The sequence below is a fragment of the Xiphophorus hellerii genome, chromosome 3, assembly GCF_003331165.1.
Source record: "Xiphophorus hellerii strain 12219 chromosome 3, Xiphophorus_hellerii-4.1, whole genome shotgun sequence".
Classification (NCBI taxonomy): domain Eukaryota; kingdom Metazoa; phylum Chordata; class Actinopteri; order Cyprinodontiformes; family Poeciliidae; genus Xiphophorus; species Xiphophorus hellerii.
Genome location: NC_045674.1, coordinates 13,367,253 through 13,389,403, shown reverse-complemented (window position 1 = coordinate 13,389,403; position 22,151 = coordinate 13,367,253). Strand labels below are relative to the sequence as shown.

The 22,151-nt window shown below is 40.5% G+C and overlaps 1 protein-coding gene across 5 annotated transcripts in view; it reads right to left on the bottom strand.

Annotated features, from left to right (window-relative positions):
• Positions 1 to 21,003, bottom strand: part of fam131bb (family with sequence similarity 131 member Bb) — a 31,544-nt gene extending 10,541 nt beyond the window's left edge. Inside the window, exons 1-5 of one of the 5 annotated variants that reach the window (XM_032555979.1) lie at positions 20,693 to 21,003; positions 20,283 to 20,571; positions 7,764 to 7,801; positions 3,351 to 3,386; positions 2,881 to 2,974 (exon numbers count right to left, since the gene is read on the bottom strand). In XM_032555979.1, the coding sequence (XP_032411870.1) occupies positions 2,881 to 2,974; positions 3,351 to 3,386; positions 7,764 to 7,801; positions 20,283 to 20,310 (196 nt within the window). In that variant the 5' untranslated portion in view covers positions 20,311 to 20,571; positions 20,693 to 21,003. Of the gene's footprint in view, positions 1 to 2,871; positions 2,978 to 3,350; positions 3,387 to 7,763; positions 7,802 to 20,282; positions 20,572 to 20,692 lie in introns of those variants that run through there. The other 4 variants (XM_032555970.1, XM_032555997.1, XM_032555988.1 and 1 more) reach the window with 4 other exon arrangements.
• Positions 21,004 to 22,151: the final 1,148 nt, after the last annotated feature.

Genomic DNA, 22,151 nt, shown 5'->3' with positions numbered 1-22,151 from the left:
TTCAGAAAAAACAGAGACTGCAGCATCCGGGGAATGAGTTATTCGCAATATTAATCCAGAATATGTAATTCCAATGTTCTACTTCACAGGCATAACATTTAGTTTAATGATATGCATAGGAACTTGGTATCTGTAAATATCTTATTCTTAAAGTACTTGCATTTGCATAGTGGACAAGAAAATCCAGATCAGGTTAGGGATCGGGATTCCCAAAGAACTGAAGGATGAAACTTCTCGTAGGTTTTTCCTGGTTATGTCTTATTTCTCAAAGATATGAGTTTCATTTGCTGTTAATCTGCTGCAGTTTAGCTGGTCAGGTTCATTGACAGAAAATAGGTGCAAAGAGCAGTAAGAAGCACTGTGAAAATATTTTCAAAACGTCAGGAACACTGAAAGAAGAAACATCACAAAGACTAACTTGTTATCTGTTCACTTGGAAGAGAAAGTTACTGATGGTTTCAAACTTTTGCATTGTATGTTGTCCTAATTAATTGGTTTGTTATTATGGTAATTATACTCTGATCCCAGCACCAAACAAATGCAGAACAACTGTACCCCTTCAGGCATGAAAATGAATAAATGAGCAAATAAATGGTGGCAGCCTGAGCTGAACTACACCAGAATACAATAATAATAAAAATGTAATAAATCAGTCCAATCCTGTTGATCAGATGAGGGTGGTCATTAGCATGGATTTTGAGAACCGCTGAATATTGGTCGCTGTGGCGGCGACAGCTTAATGAGACTTCACCCGGTCACGGTGCATGGAGGAGAGGAGGTAGTGCATGAATCTTTCCTGACATAGGTGTAGCTTGGGATGGAACGGGTTAATTGGGGTGAGGCGTCTACGTGGCGTGAATGATGAGAGGTTGGCTTGTTGACTTACACCTCTGCTATGCTGCGCTGGGTAAGCAGAAAATTGCTCCCTGTTCTCTCTGCTGTTTGTATCAGAACTCGACTCGACGCTGCTGAACATACATTTTTTTTCCCCCTCGAAGAAAGAAATTAATTTCCCGCTGCTGTGCTCCAACTGGCCCCTACTTGCTTTGCTCCACATTTCATGTGACCAACATATGACGACATGAACTGTAACTCCCTCTGATGCCGGTGTGTGGGGGTGGGGTGAGTTTTATGAATAAATTATTGAACAAATCAGCGCCACAACGCACGATACAACAGCTGCACTCCACTACACTGAACTGCAACTTCCAAATGATACCGCACGAAGACAGCCGGGGACAACCAGAAACACTGCAATAAGAGAAAACCCTGCACTGAACTGCTTTACCACAGCATTTCACACAGGGGGAAACATCCAAAGTGAAACTTGACTAGACCACCACAACCATCCCTTTACGAAGGAAAACAGAAGTTGGTCACCACAACCAACTTGAGCATTCGACTGTTTTCTTCAAGAACCCTGAAAATATCCTTGAAGTAAGTTTTAAACGAGCATAGAAACAACCTCCTATGCAGTAGCATCACTAAATCCTGCATGATGTTATGACCCTGAAGAGTTGTACTCAAAATTAGTCTTTTTCTGAATTTCTAAGTAGCTCTCCAATGTATGATCTTAATTTAAAATGTAAAAAAATTAAAAAAGCTTTTATTGAAATAATACATAATTAACCTTAAATATTAATTAAAGAGTTAAACTCAAAAGCCCCTACAGTACAAGATTTGAAGTAGCCCCCATTTTATGGTGGCTCAAGAGGCTGGAGTTTGATGGTTTGATGGATTCACCCGCCTGGACCCAGCCTACCTCTGTCATTCTGCCCCAGGGCAGCTGTGGCTACAATGTAGTAGCATACCACCATGAGTGCATGAATGACTGAAAGTAGTGTAAAATGCTTTGGAGCCCTCTGGACTTGAAAAGTACAGTACAGGTCATTTACCATTTTAATAAATGAATGAAATGCAACCCTCATTTTTTTTGCTCAGCAAAAAAGAAATTACATGTTGGAAACAGATTTAGAACAGAGATTGTGTTTTATCTACAAAGACAGATTGTTTACATTCCTGAATTTTTTTTCTGAGTTTAAAGAAATGTGGTAGAAATAAAATAACAGATTCTAATGTTGAAACCTGAAATACCATTTGTTTCCCCAAAGTCTGTTTCTGATTGGTTGATCAGCACCTGGTGATGCCTCCTTACCCCCAACAAGAAACACAGACAATGCTTTTCCAAACTAAACCTGCTCATCTTGCCAGATTTAGTTACATTTAATATTTTTATTTGTGTTTGATGACTTTCTATAGAGTTTCTACAAAGTTTTTTTTTTTTTTGTTTCATTTTGTCTTTTCAACTCTTCTTGTTCAGGAAGCTCCTGGCTCTAAGCTCCCGGCTTAGATTGTAATCAAAGACAATTTGTTTGAGCCTTTTTTCAACAAATAACTCATCATGAATTAGACTCCAGTGTGATTAACAATCAATTTTGTCCTTGATTTAGTATCGTTAAAGCAACTGACAAAATAAAACTTAATTTTGATAAATGTCTAGAATCTCTCTGCTTTTTTCTCTGGAATAGGTGAAGGATTTATCCATCAGACAAATTTCAGATAATTGAGACCAACGATTTACATGTATTACTATAAAATAACACAGAAAACAATCCGCTACAAAATGAACACATCCTGCCCGCCTTACCTTAGAGAAATAAGCTGCATGACGATGCAATGTGTGTGTGCGTTGTGTGTTTTATGCTGGATTTATTCCGTCAATGCCTTTTGAGGAGTCATTGACGGCAGATGTCAGTGTGAAGAGGAAGTGATAGAAAGGGAACCCTTTGAAGGGTACCATGCTGACTCCTGAGCCCACTAAGGAGCGGAACCAGCATGGGGTCGTTTACCAGAACCAGCACAGACACACACCTGACACACCTGACAGAGAAGACTTAGCCAAAGCCCCGATGCCATAGGCATTTGAGTTCCTCTTGAGTCGAGGCAGGATTGATGTGGTGTCCTCCATGGACAGCTGGAGGGAGAGAAGAGAGAGGAATGGAAGAGGAGGAAGGGGGGAGGAAAAAGAGAGCGTGGATGGTGTGACGGGAGACACAAAGACATCAACACAGTGTGTGTTATAGAGAAGGTGAGTGAAGAGGAGAGGTGATGGAGATGTTGGGTTAATACAAAAGACAACATCTGTATTACCCAAATCTTCAGTCCAAGTAAACTTAAAAAAATTGTGCTCACTACTGTGCACCACTACGGTAAACTATAGGGTCTACTATAAAGCTGAGGAGGTGAGAGGAGGTCATGAGGGAGCGAGAGCTTGTAGCTACAGGGTGATACAAATCAAAAACAAGTAGAGAGAAAAGTCATAGATGGAGGAATGATGCCACAACACTTACATTGATTCCTTCCCATGAAAACTCTGAACGTCCATGCTGAAGAAGAGAAACGGGAGGAGGGAGAGATGGGGGAAAGAAGGAGCAGCAAAGAGTAAGAGAGAGTGACAGAACATTGACATGCGTTGAGGAGGAGCGAGGCACCGAGTTGGTTTAAAAGTCAGACGTGAGGATGAGGAGGACGAAATTAAAGGAGGTGAGCAGGAAAAGAAAGGAGAGACGGATACGTGTGAGTTTCCAAAGGAACAGAATGACAGGGAGAAGGGTGGGGATTAAACAGGGATCAGTTTATATTTGCTTAGTTATGTTTAGCAGAGTGAATACTCCATGGTTAAACGAGCTTCCTCTTCGGAGGCAATGTTCTGCCAAAACCCATGAAACCCGGCAGAATATTGTGTGAGTGCTTGAGAGAAATGTCAGTGGTGTACTGATCAGTATCTGATGCTGCAGATAGACAAGGGGCCGAGGCTAACAGGAAGGGGGAGGGGGGCACGCGTGCGGGGGTGGGCGTGTGTGTGTGTGTTGTGCAGGGAAGAGGCGGACTCAGATGATGAGGACAAAGAAGATAAGCAGCAGCTTCTGCGACACTATTTCCCTCTGTCAGCTGAGAGTGGAGCACTTGTGGCCTGCCGGCTTAAGTATTTTCACCCTACTGTCGATGTGAACAGACACAGTGTGGCAGTAAAAACTCAACTGCAGCACACCTATTTTTTCTTGAACTGCATTTTCATATGGATAATATTTTTTGTCTGGACTGGTACACGGATTAAAGCTATTTTTTGCAGATATTTGGACACCCATGCTGTAAACTGCAGTGGTTCGCAGATACTGTGGCATTTTGGAAAACACATTGCTTTGCAAAATATGCTTCTCTTGAGCTTTTTCACATTTTGTAACATCACAATCACAAACTGCAATACATTTAATTTCAATTTTATGTGGCAGATTAACACAGAATGACGCATAATTGTGATGAATCCATCCATCCATCCATCCATCCATCCATCTTCTTCCGCTTATCCGGAGGAAGGATGGATGCATATGTTATCCGGAGGAAAACATATGCATGATGAATCATGCATATGATCGAGCCTTAAAACATCGAGCCTTTTGAGGTCACCTTAGTAGTAAATAGTGGCTAATTTTATTCTAAGTATAAATGTAGCTGTTCTGTGAAGACCTCAGAGGTTTCTTGGAAAAGATGTGAAAACAAAAAGCACCATAATAACCAAGGAATGCAGCAGAGAGGTCAGGAATGAATCTGTGAAGAAATGTAAAGCAATATTAGGTCTTAAAACAATATTACAAGCTTTGAACATCTCAGAGAGCCCTGGTTAAGTCATCATCTGAAAGTGGAAAGAGTATGGCAAAACTGCAAACCTACCAAAACACAGTCATCCATACAAAATGAGAGGAGAACATTAATTAAAAATGATCATTGTACAAGAGCATGAAGTCGCTTTCTCCACAGTGAAACATGGTGGTGATAGCATCATGCTAAAAATTAATGTTCATGGATGCACTCCATTAAATCTGACTGAGTTGGAGCTAGATTGACTTGCAGCAAAAAAAGTTTCTGCTGCAAAGCTTCTTCACAAGGAGGCTGAATACAAATCCACACCACACTTTAACATTTTCTTATTTAAAATGTGTGCGAAGCATGTATCAGATTTCTTTCACTAATTAGTGTTGGTCTGTCGCATAAAATAAAATAAAAACTACAATAAAGTTTGTAGTAATAATGAAACATAACATGCACAAATGTATGAAAACACTGTCTAAAAATGTTTCACACCAAATGAAGAGCATGGTGGTGCAAAGATTTAAAATCACCCTTCAATCTTTTTAGTTTATGTCCAAGCAGTCAGGTATCTCTTTCTTTAAGGGCTCTTAGTCAATATTTCTCCAGTCTTTCTGAAGGTCATTAAACTCATTCTTTGGATGTTGCCGACTTTGTTATTCATTTTCTGCTGATTTCCTGAAGATCTTCAAAAGAGGTCAGCTGACACTGACCTTTATGAATCGACCCTCTGGGGTCTTTCCTAATTATCCTGACTCTCCTGTCAGACCTCAGTTTCTCCAAACTGAGAGCACACTGACTACTTCATTCTGCCTAAAAACTTATAAATACTTCACATAACTTCTTCAAACTAACAAAACTTAAACATTCTTTTACTTCTTTTGAGATCTGATCACAAGAAGACTTTTACTGGAACAAACAGGAATGGAAAGAGCCACATGTGGCCAACGTTATTAACCGAGTGAATGAAAATACGTTCAGGACCGCACTGAAGAACTACAGAATCAACATTTGACAGATTCCAGCACTCGGTGTACTGCAAAGGGCGGGCCAACTGCTGCTGTTATTGTGCATTAATATTGCAAAAGGCTGCTACACAAGTAAAAATAAAGTACTTTAAAAAGAGAGAGAGGCTCTGTAGCTCAGAACATGCAGCTAAGTTTAACATATTACAGCTAGAGAGCCTGCAGTAGAGATTCTCACATGACCAAATCCATCTTTGTGCCTCTTCCAAAACAGTTAAAATGCTCCAAAATTATCCAAATTATTCTGGGTGCAGTGCAGTTCTGCAGAAAGCAGCTTTGTCTCCCTGTTATCAGCAGGAAGCAGGGGATTCCCACTCAACAGACGAGGTACCACCTTCCTGTTGACCGCACATGCATAAAGGCAATACTTAATATTTTATTATGAGATCCTCATGCACCCCCTTCTAATGCCACCCTGGGCAACCACCAACATGCCAAAATTATGGCAAGACGAGAGTTAGATTGGACAAGAGCATATTAGCCATTCCAGTTGTAACTCAACAGAAACAATGAGAGTGTTAATTAAAGGTGCCAATGCATAAGACCACTGACTTAAATGGAGCTTACTGAATGACATATTATTGACTATTATCAAAAATTAGCTAATTACCAAAAATTAGCTCTTTGGCTGAAAGGTGCTATATAAATAAAGTCACCTTGCCTAATAAGAAACTGCTGCTAAGTTTTTATTGCTTGATAAGAAATCAGAGAACTGTGTTACTGTTGTTAGTGAACGTGTTGCTCACATCATTTGAATGTGCAAAATCTTCAAAGATAATGACATTATAATTATTATTTGCCAGTGACGGTTTTTAGCCTGGTCACTGAGCAAACCAGTGAGAAAGAAAGCAAAACTGGAATGCACCGTTATGCCATCACTGCTGCATCTGATAAATGGAGTGGCTTAGACTGGAGCATCCATGTGTCCTGACCTCAATTCAACTGAGAATATGTGGAAAGATATTACTAAGGAAGGATGAATACAAATTTACACCACACTTTTTAATTTTACAAATTAAAAAACATGTAAATCCATGCATCATTTTTTCTTCTACTTACATATAACCTCCCAGTAACGTACATTGCAGTTTATGATTGCAGCATGACAAAATGTGAAAAAGCTCAAGGAGTTCGAAAAGGTCTGCAGGCTCCTGTAGTTAACTTTAATGTTTAAAAGTGAAAGTAATTGAAATTTTAATGTCAAATCTTGATTACAGTTTTTGGTCAGAATCGCCTGCTGAGTTCAGTGACTGGAGTCGGGCCTGTCAGCTGGATACAGCGGGTATCCCGACTGTAGTTATGATTCGATATGAGCGCCCTCCTGTCTAATTCATGCTTTTCTTGTAATTCTATTCTTTGCTCCCATTCCCTTCCACTCTTTCTCTCTTCCTTTCTCTCCTCCCTCCCTTTCACAGGAGTAGAAGTGATGAGAGATTTAACACACTTGAGTGGTAGAGCTGAGCCCCTTGAAGCAGCTTTGCCATCTTTTTTCCAATAGCTGACCATGCTGCCAACAGGGGTGTGTGGGTGTGTGTGTGTGTGGGGGTGTGTAAAGGGGTGTGTGGGGGTAGCTGCTTTTTCTTTCCAAAGGGTATTCTGGGACACAACACATAAATAAATGATGCAATCAGTCCACAGTGCATTTGGTGGAAAAGTAGAAGTCTCTACACTTTAGTTCAAAATGGTTTCCTCTCCGGTGTCCTGTCTCATGAGATCAGTGTTGGAGGAGAGAGGAGAGAAAAGGATACAAAGCAATGGGAATGTGTAAACGTTGGAGAAAGAGGGAAGGTGATGTCTCTGCTGTTCTTATTTGAAACACCTTTGTTTTTTGTAGAGTCAGATGGGTGACAGACATCTGACTTCTTGACATCAAAACCAGCGATCGCTGATTCTTTAAGATACGAGGGAAGAGCAGTGAGCGTTGAACTGATATTTCTAAACTGCCAGTATGAGCACAGTGAGCCGGTGGAGTCATCATCATGTGGAAGCTAAACAGTTTGTAGCCATGTTGATTCCTCAGGTGGAGAAGCAAAATCCACAGTGAAAGGAGTCAACAAGACGACTAAGTGAGATGGAAAGCTGAAGACTTACTTGCTCCCCATCCTTCTGGACTGGCACGCCATCTGCCGCTGTGAGTGCATTACAGGAAGAGAGACAAAAAGAGGAGAAAATATTATTATTTATCTGTGACATAACAGATCATACAGAATGTTAAACAAAATCTTCAGCTTTTAATGAAATGTCACCCAAAAATCTTTTTTGCACATTTTACTTCTTTGCCAATCCCAATTTAATAATAAAAGAAATTTCACAAAAGTAATATGTCAGTGCACAAAGGTCCCATATCACCATAGCAACAATATAGACACTTATTTTATAGCCTGATATTTTCCAAGTGCTTACAAGTGAAATTCCCCAACACTATTGGATGTTATACATATTCCTGATTTCATGTAGCCCTAATGCAGAATCTTCTTGCTTCATTTAATGTGTGACAATAATGATTTAATGGGATTAAATAAGTAATGTATTCTTTAGACACTTTTTGATAGATAGATTCACAGACTGAGACCAACCATTTGTCTATTTAAATAGTTTAATGTAATTCATCAATCTGCTACAGAACCAATGGTTTAATAAAAACATGAGCATAGCAACAAAACCCATTGGTTCTTGGTAGTAACCCTTTTTTACATTTTGTTTACATTGCTGTATATTGATGTATTTCGCCTAACAACTGATTATATAATTTATTGGGAGATTGTTCTCGAATTAAACACTTAGCCGTACATGAGACTCATTTGAAATCCACGCTCTGTGCTGGATAAAGGAACGTTATTATCCCTCCTCATTCGGCTGTCCAAATCCTAATTAAAACATTGGTTTAATTAGAGAGTCTCTGCTCCTGATGGAGTTTAAACACAGCCTCAGTCTCTAGGTGCTCTTCTGTATCAGAGGGTCTGTTCTCTGTGTGCATGCAACTCTCAGAGGGGTTCCCTCCTCTGCGGGTCTCTCGGTTCACCGCCGTGTTTCACGCAGCTACAATTGGCAATCGCGAGCAAATTCTCGGGAGCTTTGAGAGCCGCACCGAGTTGTTGGATCCGTGGATGTCCAGCGACGTCTGTGACCCACTGACCCAGTGATTCAGAGACATCAGCTATGCTCCGTCTCTGCTGGGCTCTCGGATATTAGCCTTCCCTCTGAACTCCACTCAGTCACATCAGATAACTGCAAGGGCAAGTGACGAGGGACGGATTTCATTCCAGAAATCCTGTCCTCGCTTCTGTGAGAAAAGGGCTGTCAAACTGCAAATATGACCGCTTTGTCACATTCGCACATGATCTGCAGAGTTGGAGTTTCTAAAGAGGATACTTCTAGTCAACTCACCGGGAACAATCAAAGTCTGTGATTCACACCTCATGAAGTTTAATCCCACTTAATTATTAAAGACACTTTAAAATAATTTCTATTATTTCCAATGTCTATGTCAGTCTCGTTAGGGAAACTGTAGTTTATCACAGTTTTGTTGGTGTAACATTTGCTATAATAATTATTAGATCTAGAATATTTATTGCTTAAAATGCAGTTTTTAGCTTTTCTGGAGATTGTGTGCAAGTTTTATTTAATGATGATGTGTCACAGTGCTGTAATCCTCTAACAAACTAGGACAAACGCGGTTCCTAAAAGTAAAACTCTTAAAATGAAGACATGTCTTTACATCACAGTTTTTACTGAACACATTTATGCTCAAGAGCCACAAATAGACGTGAACTTTGTGTGGCCTCAGAGGAATTACAAACATGTTTGTCTGTTGGCTCTGAGAGTTGTAATGTGAGCAGCTCATTTATTGGCTGCTATTAGTTCGACAGAAAAGCAGTGCAGAGAAAAGTGAAAGGTTTACATATTCCCACCATGAGCAAGACTCTCGTGTTGATTGTGAGCCTTTTTCTAGCCTTTACTGTTCCAGGGTGGAATGATAATAAAACATACACGGTTAAAGATTTTTTTAACAAGAGTGGACAGGTTTGAGTTCATTGTAAATATTATATTGCAATCCAGAAATGATTAAAATTAGAAATATAGACTCAAACATACACACACAGCCACACTCAACTTAGGCCAAATATCTGGTTTTGTTGTCATGAATAAGCTTTTGGCTTGATTCAGGTAGAATATTTGTTCATTCTTCTTAGCAGAACTGGTTCAGTTTGTTGAAATTGTTTGACGCAGAGCCAAACAAATTTTCTACATTGTTGATGTTTGCTCCATTCACAAAGATTTATCTATTCAAATGCAAACTTTGGTTTGCGTTAAAAATAATAAGTCTTCCTTTTTTATTGCTCTATCTACTTTGCACCAGCATCACTGGTAGCAAAAGCAGCCCCACAGTATCATACTGCCAACACTGTACATGACAGTTGGTCAGGTTTTCCGTGGCTTGAGTTCTCTAAGCATTCTTCTTCTCAGAATAGCCAAATAGCTCAGTCTTTGCCTTCAACATTAGACTTCTCTGTAAGGCTTTCTTCACTGTGGACTGTGGAAGCCAATAAACAATCATCAAAACTAGATTTCAAATAGATAAATCAGGCTGAATCCTGAACATCCCTCCTAAAATCTCAACTTCAGTTGTGTTGAAAATTTGTGTATTATGCCTGAAATCCAGATTGGGGGCAGAAAAATAACAAATTAAAAATGTACTTTGCCAACAAAATACTCTGAGAATGACATCAGAAGCTTATTGATGGTAGCAATAAGTTGCAGGAACAACTTGCTAATGGACAGTTAACAAAATTGTATGCATGTATTTATGCCTGTATTTATAATTTGGAACCGTTGTTGATTAGAGAAAATAATAAATTTATTTGTTGCATAACTATCCCATCATTGAAAAATAATAATATAAACACAATTCAAATAATAAAAATGGCATTCACATCTACAATAAGGGTATGTAAACTTTTGACCACAACTGTATATCATGTACAGTATTTGCAGCCGAGGCAGAGGAAGAGCGCCCTAGATTTTTAACCCATCTGGGTTACAATTCTGCCCTAAAAACACAAACTACACATCAACATACCCATCCACATGCATGTAGCTGCCAGCAACATATAGTCTAATTATGCACTCACACCGCTTACTCCCTCCTCCTGCTTCTGTCCTCTTCTTGAGTTTTCACAGCCTCTCTCCTCCCTCCATCCATCAGCCTCATTCGGCCAATTAGCAAATTAGCAATCACTCTCTGTGCACATAAATCACAACATGGCCCAAGAGTTCTCTGAACTGCAGCAGAGCACACAGCTACTGAGAAGCCACTCAGCCGTGATACAGAATCATCACAGCGTGTTGTATTGACAACGCTCACTTTCTAGCATCTTTCAGTTTCAACCTTATTGACAATCACTTTAAGGGATTTTTTTGTGAAACAAGGCAGTTTGCAAAAGTATTCATGCCTCTTGAACTTTTCCCCACTATTTTGCAACGACTTGTATATATCATAACGAGGGTTTCATGAGATGGACTAGCAAATTTGCATTTATTGTAAAGGGGAAACAATATTTCATTTATAAATGTTTTAAAAGGGTGCTGTCCACATGTTCACCCGACTTTATTCCAAAAGAGAACAAACATAAACAAACAAACAGCAAACATAAAAGTAAAGTTAAGGAGAAGTTTAAAGCAGAGTGAAATTATAAAAATTATATCTCACGAACATCTAACCTAGCTCAGTTCAGACTATAATCTGAAGATAGAAAACACCTATCAATCGATATATGTCGATCCACCTAAATCAGATCAGCCAAGGAGAGTGTTAATCAGAGAGGCAACCAAGAAGGCAACAGTAAGTCTGCAGGAGCAACATTTAGCTGTGAACTTCATAAATCTGGTCACTGTAGAAAAGTAGTCAAGTTAAGATTATTTGCAGAGCACATTTCATCAACAAGGTGATTCAAAGTCATCTACATAATAAAAATGTAACACAATAAGCAAACAAAAGAAATTACATAGCAGAGGAAAAATGAAGAGAAGTAATGAAAAGTTGTAATTCAGGCTAAAATTAACTATGATCCAGTTACTGTTAATCAAAGGCAGCTCAAACAAATCAAATTTTAGTTTTGGTTTAAAATAACTCAGTGTTTCAGCAACTTTGCAGTTTTCCGGAAGTTTGTTCCAGAATAAAAACTGAACGCTGCTTCTCCGTTTACCAGAACCAGAAGACCTGAGAGGTTTGAAAGACTCCTACAACAACAACAACAACAACAAATCTTCAATGTATTTTGGTGCTAAGCAACGTAGTGATTTATATACTAACAAAAGTATTTAAAAGTCTATCCTCTGAGCTACGTGAAGCCAGTGTAAAGACTTCAACCCAACTGGATTTCTGACCTATATGCAAAATGCAATGAGTGGCATACATCACCCTGAACACATCCTCCTGACAGACAGTGAAATATAGTGTTGGCAGCATAATGCTGTGGCGACCAGGTAAGGTGGTCAGAGTTAATGGGAAGGTTGATGCACCTAGATACAGAGCAATCCTTCAGGATGAACTGGTAGAGGCAAAAACTATAAGTCTAGGATGGAGATTCACCTTCCAGCAGGCCAACAACCATAAACATAGAGTCAGAGACTCTCAAAAAAGATGTATGGAAGAAAGCAGGTCTAAATCCCTGCTGCAGTCTTTTATTTGAAAGAAAAAAATAGAAACCACCAATTGTTTCCACTTCCGCTGCACTACTTGTTTCGTCTGGCACAGAATATCCAAAATGTTAGAGATCGAAGTTAAAGAATATGAAAAATTTCAAGGTTATGAATACAACGCAGTGCATCTGGTGACCAGCAGTAATTATAATCATTTCAGGAGATTTTTGAAGCCTCCTCTGCCTGTGGACAGGTGATGCTCTCAGCAGCGCAGTAAGTGTTATTCTGCCCCAGAGAAAGCAGGCAGAGTCCCTCCTTGAGGAAACAACAAGAGAGCACATGACCGCAGCTCTGAGCCAGCTTCCCTTCCCCTGGTGCGTGCTCCCTCCTCCACCACACATACAGCAGTGCAGAGCTGGATACCCCCCTGCGGTCATGGTGGAGCCGGGCTTAGTTCAGGTGAAGAGAAGGAGCAAGGGAGAGCAAAAGAAAAACGAGGGAGCGATGTGACGGTCCACAGCGAACAAAGAGATGCTCGGCGTCTGCACTGTCAACTCTGGCTCCAGCTGTAGTGCTGTGACGGCTCCCGCTGAAGTGAGAAACATTTGAGCTTCATCAGTCATTTTTACTCCAAGTGCCCTGCAGCAACAACAGCGAGAAACCAGGGGGGGCTTGGTGCTTGTTTACCGTGACAGCTGCAGCAAGGCTGGTTGCCACGGCGGAGCAGTGGCTTTGGATAGCAGCCCTCTTGCAGCGCCGTGTGCAGATGCCGACTTAGTAAGGCACAGAGTTCAGCGAAAACACAGCTGATGTCCTCAGCCCAGATGGTCGGAAGAGTTTGGTGGACGAAACTGAGCTAAAAGAGCCTCAAGACACAGTCTGCTCAGAAAAACCATTATGCATTTACTGAGCCACTCAAACACAACATGAGATCACCACCAACTCTGAAAGATGTTCTGGAGCAGCAATCCTGATTCTGGTGCTCAGTACTGCAGTGTGGTGATGGAAAAGCTACAACCTGTGCTACATCACAACGTTCTTATAGAGCCTTGCAAAAGTAGCAGAGGCAAGACAGACTTAAGATTGTATTCCTATGTGTTGTGGTATTTGTTTAATTAAGGACTAAAATTACAATAAAAGTATTTTAAAAAGCTTCACAGTCTTTTTGGCAGTTCATCTGTCACTGCATGCAGTCAGTGAAGCCACAGATGCAAACTTTGCTCTAAAAATAAAACTCACCTCTCTTTTACTGGGCTACCATAGAGACTGCACCACTCTACAGCAAACAATAACTGCATTAAGTCTTTATTTATAAATCTATTGATGATTATTCATGCTCTTGTTGATTGAAAAGTGAAAAGACATAGCTCAAACAGTAACAAACTGTGTTGTCAGTTGCCGGAGGTTGCAAAGCATCATTTCCAAACTCGGTATCAAAGTGATAAGTCCCTGATTTATCATGATCATATGCAAACTTATACAGTTTATTGACATCCAACTAAACTGACAAGATATGGAGAATGTTAATTAGAGAAAAAGCCAAAGAAAACATGGCTACTCTGGAGGAGTTGCAGAGACGCAGCTCAGGTTGAATAATCTGTTGACAACTATTACTTGTTTACTCTAAAAAGCTGGGCTTTAAGAGTGACGATTTCCATTGTTAAAAAACATCTTAAGCAGTCCCATTTTCAATGTCACTTAAGTTGTATTGAGGACATGAAAGAAGGTTCACTGGCCAGATGAGCGAACTAGATATAGCTTAGACCTGAGTCAATGTGGGTCACATCCACCTCTTAAGATTAAGAGCTGGCGAGTATAAAAACTAGAAATCAAACATGTTTTATGTCCCATAAATCCAATATGCCTCTTTTACTTTGTAAACACAGCTTTTATTCCTAAGCTCAGGTCTTTATTTTACTATATCAGCATGAATTTATCAACAGAAGCTGAATTTAAGCCGATGTGCTACCGTAAAACTGTAAGAAAAAAAACTGCTTCAGGCTTGTTCTCAGAAAAACAGAAACTGGATGATCAATATATATGAGGCTGTGCTAATTCAACAATTGTTTTTGTAAAAACAGTTATTTAATTTAACTCAAAATAAAGTTTAAGCAGTCAGACATATGGATCACATTAGATTTTTTTCACTTTCAATGTGTGCTGTTACCAAAGAAGTTAAGAATTTAATTTACAGCTTGTCATCAAAGATACAATTGGGAAATTGTGTTCAGCCACTGGTCTACACTTCAACAACAGTGGCAGTTGCTTATGTGACCCTCTAGGAAAATTAATTGCACATCCCTGATGCGAATAGATGCAGGAAAACAATCATCAGAAGCAGAACTATTATTATCAAAAGACATGATAATATTCATAAATTTGACTGCAATAGAGACATTTTCCAAAGAAGAAAGACCAAAAGTTTCTGTCTATAGATGCACAAAGCTTATTTTTCTCTTTGACATTCAGAAAGAGATTACCCATCACTGAGAACATAAGCGTTCTGTTTAATCGGCCGTAAAGTGGTTAGCGGTTGCAGATATTCCAGAAACAATAAGTGCTGGTCACACACTGAAGGCACACAAATGCATATAACTACACACACCATGCTTTTACGCACAGATCAAATAGTAGAGATGAAATTTCTACATGACAGCATTATGTTTCAAATTTCATAACTCACTCAGAACCTGAGTCACAGTGTTTACAGAACGCCTGCCATCGTGCGCCCACACACAGGCCTCTCATTTCTGATCCGAAGCACAAAATGATACATGCAAGGGTGTGTGCAGTCCTCTCACAACCACACGCAATTTGCTCCACCCCCCACATACAGTGGTATCTGGTTAGAGGACAGCAGATGCATCTCCTGGAGTCCTTGAGCAATGTTCGATTGCACGTACACGCATGCCAACGTGCGATAAGGGTCATCAGGTCCAGCCTTGATCCTGGGATACTACATCTCCGAGTCGTTTTGCCTCGGCGCGTTCCTTCTCACAAGGCTTTTCCAACCTGGAGAGAAGCCTGTCAATTAGCCTACGCCTCCACCAGATCTGCCAGTTTACAGGCGGACTCGGAAATGGCAAATGCTGTCCATCAACTTGAGCGTGTGAGATGGCAAAGGTGTGTGTTTTGCTTCTTAATTTAATGGCAGGGAATCCCTCTCTGAAATGCTGCGACAAAAAAAAAAAAAAAAAAGCAGAGAGAGGTAGTTGAAGCTGTTAAAGCAGCAGGGACGCTTTTGCTAGATTCACACCCACACAAAGCATAAATATATCAGCAAGTGGGCTGTCCCAGGAGAGATGTAAAGTAGAGGTCATTCGCTGGTCCATGCATCAATACATGAATACACATGAGCAAACAGACTCGGGATGGAAACTGCTAGTTAATATGGACAAGAATAATCAAAACTCTGAGAGAAAGAAAATGATTTTCTTGAATCTTTTATGTATTAAAGAACTTTAGCTACAAAATTTCTATGGTATTTCAATTCTTGAATCAGTTGTGAGCACCTTGTATTTTCATTTATTTATACTCTGTCTTCACAGTCTCATTTAAACCTCTGTTGAACAGATGCACAAATAACTGAGGGGGCTTTCCTTTGTGATTAACTAGGTTCTCAGATCTTGATTTCTTTTATGGAGCTGGTGCATTTCCAAGCACGTAGGTGAGGACAGATAATCGTCCACTTAAAGGATTCCACAGACATTGACCCACGTTTCTATCTACGACATCAACCCTACAGCCTAAAACATCACAGTTACAGTCATTCTACACACAGTAAACCCAAATTAAACAATGATTAATGTTTCAAGCACTCACAGGTGTAGCGCCAATAAGCAGGAGCAGAGAAAACGCTTCTGATGTGCAGCTTTTTTTGCACAACGATCACTAATAGAATTAACGGCTCCAGATCTCAGAAATGCAATAATTGCTACGTGGTTGTGACAGTCTTAAACTGATGCTGCTGTATTCCCATGCAGGAGCATAATCTGACAGATACAAGTAGAATCAATGTAATGCAGTCTTCCTGGTTCATATAGGTGGTAATTACTGTATTGATTCGACAAGTTTATGAAAAACGTTCAGCTCTGTCTGCTGCATCTCAAGGCCTTCACCTTGTGATGGATTGATGCAGGCTCTTTCATGCACTGGATGAAAAAGCAAAAGAAAAAACAAAGAATTTTGTTGCTAACAACATGGATCATGGTTGGATCCAATTATTTTATGTTCTCAACCAAGTTTTATGCAATTTCGACGCAATCCGGTGTCTTAACTCCAAAGATGTCTATTTGTCATGTGAGTCCATGAAAGATTTAATAAACTATAAATTAAACAACAAGCTCCAACCTTGCTGTTATGTCTTAACAGCCCTTCTTTGTGGCCTAAAACTTCTAAATATTCAAGGCACAGTCAAAAAACACTCGAGGGGGCATGCCGTGGTGGCGTAGCGGTTAGCGCGACCCGTATTTGGAGGCCTTCAGTCCTCCACGCGGCCGTCGCGGGTTCGACTCCCGGACCCGACGACATTTGCCGCATGTCTTCCCCCCTCTCCTTCCCCGTTTCCTGTCAGCCCACTGTCATATAAGAGACACTAGAGCCCACAACTTTAAAGTACAATTGAGGAAAATTTGACTTTTTCTGGACCTGTCTGAGTCATTCAAGCGGGTTTTTATTGTTGCTCTACCACTGTAGGGGCAGTCATACTACTAAGCTGGAGAAGTAATTGTTCAGCGGTAAATGTAAGTAGTAAAAAGAAGGGGCAACTTCAAGAACTCCCAGGGCACCTGAAACAAGTGACGTTGGCTTTCATTTGTCTCTGAATTACCTTTCACTCAGTTTGTTGGAATATGTTCCAAACCCTAAATTTGATCATCAGTGGGATACTAATTTATGTACTGTCTGACCAGGCTAACTGTTAAAAACACAAGCCATCCACATCTATTTCCTTATGTTGTACTCATATATTGTAGCAACATGTTTACTGGTGGACGTTGTATATTGTGTGAATGAAAGACTTAATTGACTGCATATTTTAGGAAGCAGTCCCTGTTACTACGACAAACATTTATTTTACAAATTCTGACCCTGGAAGGTGAACACAGTGCATGGTATGACGAAGCTGGACAGACATCAGGGCGATACGTTCCGGCACAAAGGCAGAGCCTGCTGCCTGCTGCTGCTCCTGTTGATCTCCGCTTGGCAGCGTGGACTGCAGTTGAGAAGGCCGATCAATAGAGCACACTAAAGCCATTCTCACTCAGGATAAACACAGCCACGCCTGCAGACTGGCAGGACTGCTGCTGATTCCGTTGCTTCACAGGGAATCAGGGACCTAAGCGGCTTGATAACAGCGGATCGTTGTTCTCTTAAGTGCTGTTTGTTTACATATTCATGCTACGCTGTGGTGCATTACAGTGCTTGGAATATTTATTGAAAACTGAGGGCTACAAACCAAGCAGATGCACAGACACAGTGGGATGGTGTTCTGGAACAATGCAGCAGTTGCAAATGATCACTTATGCATAACCTATAAAACAGTGGTCATTATTTGTGAACATCCTCTGTGCTTTTATAAGAAAAACACAAGAACATATTTAAAAGTGTCTTTCAGTCACATTATTTACTTCAGCTCGAGTCACTCTGGTCTGACCTGTGTTTTGATAGAAGATCCCAGCTTCCTCCTGTCCTTTGAAAGGTGCCACATAAAGCTTTCTGGATAACCCAGGCTGCTGTGATGTTTTTTTTTTATTTAGTTATCATTTTCTGCTGTTTTTGCTGTATTCGGTTCACACCTGGTTTCCTAACTGTGTCATGCAGTCCTCTCGCTGTTTTCTGAACTTGCAAATCCAGGTTATTTTTAAGATCCTCTTCATCACATTTAGTTAGGAATGAATAAATAAACCCCGCTGTCTATTACCTAGTTCTGACAAAATGCTGAATTGTATTTTTTTTTTTGCTGTAAATATAGTAGGAAAAATAAGCATTGATCACTTAAATGTTTGTGGCTACTGACACTAAATACACAGAATACATCGGTAACTATTCAAGTCCTTCAAACATACAAAGAAATCAAACAATCTAGCTTGTGAATTAAGTTTTTATGTAAGAGGAATACATAGGAAAAAGCCGTTTTTGGTGGTGACAACTTTAAGGTGTCTCCTGTGTTGATCAGTGACCCTGATTTCTTAGCTGCATTTTTGATCTCTTGTTCTACACAAAATGTTTTAAAAATTTTAAAGCTTTTAAAGGCTACTTTTCAGTTATTTATTTCTTTTAAATTCAAGTTGGGTGGTACACTGTGATGTTTCAGCAGCTTTATTTTCTTTCTTGAGTTGACTGCTTTCTGTGCTGCATGCTTGAGATCATTTTCTTGCCACAATTGTTTCATTTTGCAGAATCTTATCTGACTTGCTCTGGTACATTTCTCTAGTCATCCTTCCTGCAGCTAAATCAAAACAGTTGCAGACCAAGATGCTCCTTCTTTTCAACTTCACTATTGGCAAGAGGTTTGAGGAGTGATGTGTGGTACCATTTTTCCTTCAAACATGGTGTGTTGAATGACAACCAAATAGCTACATTTTGGTCTGATCAGACTAGACTGTATTCTCCAAGGATTTAATTGATTTGTCTAAAATCGCCTTCCAAAAACTTTAAAAGCGCTTCGGCATGTTTTTCTTCAGCAGTGAAGTCTTGTGCAGTGTAGGTATAAAAGCCATTATGTTTGAGTTCATTAGCTGTTATTTTCAAGGAAAACCTCCACCTGCTGAAGTCTTTCTAAAGCTTTGAGAAATGGGAAAACTCTCCTGATTCTTCTCTTGACCTCTGTATGAAATCTTTCAAAGAGAACCTGGTTCTGGCTGGTTTGTAATGAAACATTAAGGCCTCAGTAGAATATTCAGAAGCTTAGAAATGCCATCAGTTTGTTTTACAAAAAACAAAAATCTTTAGAGAGTTATATCCTTTTAGCGCCACCTTTTCAACTGCCCCCATTGTAAGTGTATTTATTGTAAAACAAGGTTCCGTTTTTTGGTTCCTGGAAGTGCTGACTGAAGCATTAATGTACAACAGTGAAGGGATTTTTTTCTTTTTCTCTCTTTTAACTGTGATTCAGGTTTCAAAGTAAGGGAACCATTTGCATGTAAACAATGACTGTTTACCTGCAATGACACCTTCACACTTCATCCTCTGTTAGCAGCAGCCTTGTTGTTGCTTTGCTGTACTTAACGTGGGTTTGTCCAGGACTGTCCTCACCTGAAAAATCCCATCAGCACCACATACACTCCCCTGCATGCGTTTGCCCCTCCCTCTTCCACCTCTTCTATCGCCATCCGCCTGTCTCCTCCCCCCTCCTCCCTGCATGCCTGCCTCTCCTTTCTTTACCTCCTTCTCATCCGTCCCGATTATTTGCATAAATAACAACAAACAGTGTTGTTGCATTGCCCCGTTTCCTCTTTTCTCTCCCTCCAAGCCATATCTATCTATAAATAAGCACTACCACAGCTTTCCCCTCGCCTTTCTCCGCTTTCCGTCCCTCTGCCTCCTACTCACACACATATACATACTGCCAACCAGCATCATAAATCAAGGGTTGAGTGAGGATGGAGGCAGGGAAGAGAGGGGATGCAGGGAGATGCGGGGATGCACCCACACACACGCACGCACGCACGCCCACATACTCCAATACACAGACAGATTTTAATAAATATTGTCAGTGACACCTTTGCCAGTATACTATGTGCACCGCTTCCATGGGCACAGCTTTCCAAAACAAGCCGCTTTCTCTCAAACACACGCATACACCCGCACGCACACACACCAATAATGAAAAAAAGCACGCAGAACCCCCTGCATTCTTCTGCAGGACCCCCCTCTGTCTCCGCTCTCTACTCCTCCTCCCCCATCATCACCCCGGCCACCCCCTCTATTCTATCCCGCAGTAAGAGAGAGGAAAGAAGAGCTGCTTACTCAGTCTCCTGGAGCCGATGCATCCCATGGTGTATTCACAAAGGCCCTGGACACAAGCGTGGAAGTGTTGCCCAGACACCGAGCATTCTCCTCCTCCTTCCTCCTGCGACTTTCTCCTTCTCTCTGCTTCTTCTTCTTCCTCCTCTGTTTTTTTCCTCTTTTTACTCTGCTGTGCTCTCTCTGTTCCTCTCCCCTCCTCTTGCGCTTGCTCGATGGCTCTCTCCCTCACTCGTGCTCTCCGTCTCCAGTGCGGTGTCTTAGAAGAGATCCGGTTAGTAAGTCAGTGTGCCTGCGGGGAGCAGATTAAGACTAAATTAAGGATGCAAGACATCACCACAATGATTTAAAACACACATATCGAGTGAGATTTTCACAGATTTCTGCCGTCATGATCACCAACAGTTTCTTACCTGCACCACTGAGCGTGTTCAGTGAGAATTTCTGCAGATTTCCCCCCTCAATTTCATCTGAGAACTACATGCAAAATAATGAATAAAATAAAATAAAAATCAGAGAGCGTGTGCATGTATTGGGTTTCCACTGCTTGGATCGATAGCACAATGCTGAGAGTGCCAGACTGCCATTGTTGTAGATATCGCTGCACTGCTGTAATATTGTTGAGCTAAAATGGGGGATTCTCTCTCTGTCTCCCTCTCCTGCGTGCGCTCAGCCTGACAATGCACCGCAGCGGCTGTCTCCACACACTCCACCTCCCTCTCCCCCTCTTTCCCTGCCTCCCACGTCCCCACTCAAAAAAACTGCACGTATACCCACAAGCAAAAAAAAAAGCAGCATAGGATTCTCCTTTACAGTCAGACTGATGCAGAGTCTCTTTTATTATCATCTGAGTCATCTCTGCACCTGTCTCTCACTTTGGAGTATCTCTTCATCATTCACGCCTCCCTTCCCTCTTTATTTGACCTATCTCAAGGCAACCACGCCTAACATCGCCCATTATTACCCCTTTTGTCTCTTTCTGGTCATTTCCCTTCTCTCTTGCTGATTACAAATTAGCACTAGCTGTTTATGAGCCTTCTGCAGCCTGAAAGCTGCAGGCACAGTCTGGACAGTGAGAAAGGAGCAGAACATACCGTGGCTCTCAAAAGTGTATCCATCCGTTGTTAAAATGTAATGTGTCTGCAATGGGGAAAAAAAATATTAAACTCATCCGGTAATCAGCTGGATGTTATTAAGGATTCAGCTTCAGTGCCTGATTGTCCACTTTAATTGCAAGTTGGTCTTGTTATGTGTCAACTCGTTGGGTCTCTGTGAGCTCCTCAGCTGTTCTGGGAATCACCTTACATCCAGTTGAACTTCTTCCCTGGAAACAGTAATCTCAAAAATCCTGAAAACATGTTATCATCTGAAGCATATAACGGACAAAAACTTTTGGGTTGTTTGGCAATAAAAAAAAAAAATAACACTGCACAAATAATAAGAGAAAAACATACACACCGTATCACAATATGGTGATGGCAGCATCATGCTCTGGAGTTATTTTCCTTCAGATGGAACAAAGGTTTGAAAAGGTTGAACAAGAGAAACACCGACCATCAGTTATGTTCGGTCCTAAATCTTCTGTTTTCTACTTTAAAGTTTAAGATGAAAATTGATTTTATTTTTCTGTATTACAGTGAAACAATGCATACATTCAAATATGCAAAAAATGTATTCATGTGAGTAAAATTAGTGTTTTGGATTAAGTGAGCAAGAGCTCAGCAGTGAATCTGACAGATAATGTTTGTGTTTGGATGTGGTCATCTGAGTCAATCACAATCTTTTACTGTGAAACGTGAGCAAATATTCCCAAATCAAACTGATGAAACTCAAACCAAAGAAATCTGAATGCTGTTTATCTATCTATCTATC